At 36.7% G+C, this 4,378-nt stretch overlaps 1 protein-coding gene across 3 annotated transcripts; it reads left to right on the top strand.

Annotated features, from left to right (window-relative positions):
- Positions 1 to 209: 209 nt before the first annotated feature.
- On the top strand, positions 210 to 4,034 carry LOC146897619 (BTB/POZ domain-containing protein POB1-like). 3 transcript variants are annotated; one of them, XM_085738759.1, is made up of 7 exons: positions 210 to 610; positions 1,232 to 1,348; positions 1,725 to 1,772; positions 1,845 to 1,975; positions 2,066 to 2,129; positions 2,230 to 2,509; positions 2,966 to 4,034. In XM_085738759.1, the coding sequence occupies exons 1-7, from the start codon at positions 361 to 363 to the stop codon at positions 3,777 to 3,779; spliced, it is 1,704 nt and encodes a 567-aa protein (XP_085594885.1). In that variant the 5' UTR covers positions 210 to 360; the 3' UTR covers positions 3,780 to 4,034. The 3 variants fall into 3 exon arrangements, with proteins under 3 accessions (XP_085594885.1, XP_085594886.1, XP_085594884.1); XM_085738760.1 differs by lacking the exon at positions 1,725 to 1,772; XM_085738758.1 differs by having other exon boundaries at positions 1,725 to 1,975.
- The last annotated feature ends 344 nt before the right edge of the window (positions 4,035 to 4,378 follow it).

Raw genomic sequence — 4,378 nt, 5'->3', positions numbered from 1 at the left:
TATGAAGATCTAGGACAAACAAATCTTTTAAAAAAAGTCTTATAGAAGGAGTAAAAACATTTTTTAGGATAAAAACATTAGTAAAAAAAATGGAGTAAAAACATATTTAATGCAACTGATAAGAAAAAATAATTACACAAAATTGTGTTGTCAATGAACCAGAAGAATATTAGTATATTTAGGAGTTAAACACATTTTTTCATTTCCTCAAACATATATTGAAACAAATTTTTGTTATTACAACGGTTTTTTCATTTTTCACAATCTTCTATATTAAAACCCACTTCGTTTCAATTTCCAACCTTATCTTAGGGTTTTTTCCGTTCCCTCTTCTCCGTCTCTCTAATTTATTCTTCATTCATGAAGGATTTGAATTCCGATCTGTTTGATCCGGTTACGGTGATGGAATCTGAATGGGCTCACGGTGGTTCTAGCTCCGACGCCGATTTCGGATTTGCTTTCAATGATAGTAATTTCTCTGATAGGGTTTTGAGGATTGAAATCATGGCCGATTCAGTTGATCCTCAACCTGATTCTGAAAATTGTACCTCTATTGCTGATTGGGCGAGGCATCGGAAGAGGAGACGTGAAGATATCAAGAAAGAAAACGGTATTTTTCTATCTAGGTTTTCATTTTTGTTGAATAATTGGATTTTTTGTTATGGGTTTGTTTATTTTGATGAAAAATTGATTTTTTTAATGCTGGGTTGGTTTATTTTGATAAAAAATTGAAATTTTTGTTGATGAGTTTGTTTAATTTGATGAAAAATTGTTTATTTATTGTGGGTTGGTTTAGTTTGATGAAAAATGTTTTTTTTAATTATGGGTTTATTTGTTAGGGTTTCTAGGTTATTCAGTGATGAAAATGAAAATAGGTTGGTTTTAGATTTGTAGATGTTTTTAGGAAAGAAAAAAATCACTATTTGAAGAAAAAATTGGTTGGAAGGGAAAACACAAATTTGTGTATGTTTTCTGTTAATGGGATGCTACCAAATGTAAATATAAATCTGGGGAGTGGTGTGATTTTTGGGGAAATGTATTGCGTAAGTAGAAATTTGAAAGTGATTGTTACTGGGTCCAAAGTTACAGAAAAAAGCTTGGTTCTTTTAATGGATGGATGCTTGGGTTTTATGTGATATTTTTGTGTATGTTGGATAATGTTTGTGTTGGTTTGTTTATTTTCTCATTATGCAGCGTTGTAACCTGATATTATATGGTCTTCTGTTTGCAGTTGGGGATCTGCCAGATGAGCAGATTTTGAATGGGAACCAACCTGACATGGATGATTGTGTGGCTTCTGAAAATCAGGAGGAAGAAGTTGTTGCAATGGTTGAAGAATCCCCTTCTGGTATTATCTTAATTGCGCAATATATGAGTTATTACTTGTTAGGTTTAAGAGATTCTTACTTGTTCTCTCCCCTATTGCCCCGTTGTTTATATATTTCATGCCCCTTTGTTTGTATCTTCCATTTCATTGCTGCATAGTAAGTTCTTGTTTTATAGTGGGGTTGAAAACACTACATTTCTCAACGAAATGCCATGATTTTGAAGATCATCGCTATCAATATATGAAATGAGGGTATAATTTACTAAGGAAATTATTATGTTACAGAAAGCATGATATTGTCCTTTGCTTGTAAGTGGGAAAAATGTTTTCTTTCGTCGAGTATGAAGCTATCAGTATTACTCTATGAACACGTCTGATTTTGAAAATGTTAACCTAGGTGATGAGGCTGTAAATGACTTAGGTGATGAGGCTGTAAATGACTTAGGTGATGAGGCTGTTCATGACATGTCTGATTTTGAAAATGTGAACACGTCTGATTTTGAAAATGTTAACATAGGTGATGAGGCTGTAAATGACAATGATGAACCCAACCTGGGCATGGATTACTCTGAACCTGCAGTTGTTAGAGTTAAAACCCTACATATCAGTTCTCCGATCTTGGCTGCTAAAAGCCCTTTCTTCTATAAGGTAGACCAACTTCTCTATATCTTTATATTGTACATTGTATAGTTCTGCCAAAAATATGTTTTCTTAGCAGTGTTTATTTACCTTTTGCAGCTTTTTTCGAATGGGATGAGGGAATCGGAACTGAGACATGTCACCCTCAGAATTAATGCTTCTGGTATAAACATTGATGTGAACTTTTTATAGTTTTTGCCTTATCATTTTATTTGCCCTCAAATAGTCACCTAAACGTGCTATACTTCTTTTGCATGTTACAGAAGAAGCTGCTCTCATGGAGCTACTAAACTTTATGTACAGTAACACATTGAGCATTAAGACAGCACCTGGTTTGCTGGATGTTTTGATGGCTGCCGATAAATTTGAAGTTGCTTCATGCATGAGATATTGTAGTCGGTTGTTGCGAAATATGCAAATGACACCTGAATCTGCATTGCTTTACCTGGAGCTGCCATCTAGTGTCTTAATGGCTGATGCAGTTCAACCACTAACTGATGCGGCAAAGCAGTATCTTGCTAGCCGATACAAGGATATAACCAAGCAAGTGTTTGTTTTTTTATTTAATTTCAATTGCATTAGCTTAGATTCAAGCGCTGCAAACTCTCATGTTTTTTTTCTCTTCTAGCAATTCCTATACAGTACTTCCTTTTCTCTTTTAAGAAGTTCTTTCTATTGACTTGTCAGGGACTAGAGAGGTGGGTGGGGGGGGGGGGGGGGGGGGGGGGGGGGGGGGTTGCAAAACATTTATTGACTTGTCAGGAACTCTTTCTTTTTGTGAACGGCTGTTACTTTTGAATAGTCAACTTCATAGTTATACACATTTCTCTATTGTTGGATTCCATGACAAAAAGTCTTTCAGGAAACATCTATTTCTCTTTTACCTTCTAACTTTCCATTCTTTAGAAAAAAACACATGTTTCTTTTGTAGTTTTTCATTGGCTTCATCTCAATATCATTGGCTAAATGCTAATAATTATACATCATGTATATGACCAGGTTCCAGGACGAGGTTATGAACTTGCCCCTAGCCGGAGTAGAGGCAATATTATCTAGTGATGATCTCCAGGTTGCATCAGAAGATGCTGTTTATGACTTTGTGCTGAAGTGGGCTAGACACCAGTACGGCAATCTGGAAGATAGGCGAGAAGTCCTAGGCTCGCGGCTTGCACGATTTATCCGCTTCCCTCATATGACCTGCCGAAAGCTTAAGAAGGTCTTAACCTGTAGTGACTTTGAACATGATGTTTCATCCAAGCTTGTCCTTGAGGCTCTATTTTTCAAGGCAGAGGTTCCACATCGCCAACGGTCACTGGCAGCTGAAGAGCCTGCTTGCTCGAGCCGTCGTTTCTTGGAGAGGGCATACAAATATCGTCCTGTCAAGGTGGTTGAATTTGAACTTCCACGCCAGCAGTGTGTAGTATATTTGGATCTAAAGCGGGAGGAGTGTTCCAATTTGTTCCCGTCTGGCCGGGTTTATTCTCAGGCATTTCACTTGGGTGGACAAGGGTTTTTTCTGTCAGCACATTGTAACATGGATCAACAAAGTTCTTTCCATTGCTTTGGGCTGTTTTTGGGAATGCAGGAAAAGGGATCAGTGAGCTTCACTGTGGACTATGAATTTGCGGCAAGGTCAAGACCAACAGAGGAGTTTGTTAGCAAATACAAAGGCAATTACACATTCACAGGTGGCAAGGCTGTTGGCTACAGAAACTTGTTTGCGATTCCATGGACTTCGTTCATGGCTGAGGATTGCCTTTACTTCATTAATGGCGTTCTGCACCTAAGGGCCGAGCTCACCATCAGACAGTGACACACATGCGGATTCCAATTTGTAATCTTTTTATTGCAGTTGGTATCTTTGACTTGTTTTAGATGTCGAATCCTCATCTGTTGTAATATTGTTCTGTCAATGTCTTCTTTTGGGGCTTTTGTTCTGTCAATTAACCTTCTGTGATATTGTTGAGTTAGTTAACCTTTTCTAATACTGTTCTGTAAGTTAACCTTCTGTAGTAGTGTTCAATATCTATCTAGACAATGTGCACTAGGTGTCTACTGTTGCATGAAATCGAAAGGATAGTTAGGACCATGATTTTATTATCTAGATTATGCATGGAGTTATCTAGGTTTCCTGAACTTGTCTTCTATTTTTGTGACCAGCCTACAAGTTGGTTCTTTTGCAGGGTTGGTTCAATGTCGCACATGTGCATAATATGGCACAAGATTGAACAAAACATGCCCAAGGGCAATGAAGGACATAATATTTTTTTTTTTTTTTTTTTGATATGGGTATTGTAAGAAACTCAGTTGTTTGGCTTGAGATTTTTATCTTTATCTTTACTTTTAATTACAATATTTCTGCCTGTACTTATTGTTTCTTTTTAAAATTGTAGACAAAATGAAATATAAATT

This window comes from Medicago sativa, chromosome 8 (genome assembly GCF_051527215.1).
Source record: "Medicago sativa cultivar Bolivia chromosome 8, Bolivia_mono, whole genome shotgun sequence".
In the NCBI taxonomy this organism is placed as follows: Eukaryota; Viridiplantae; Streptophyta; class Magnoliopsida; order Fabales; family Fabaceae; genus Medicago; species Medicago sativa.
Note: the sequence above shows the minus strand (reverse complement) of the source record. Positions and strands in the feature narration are given on the sequence as shown.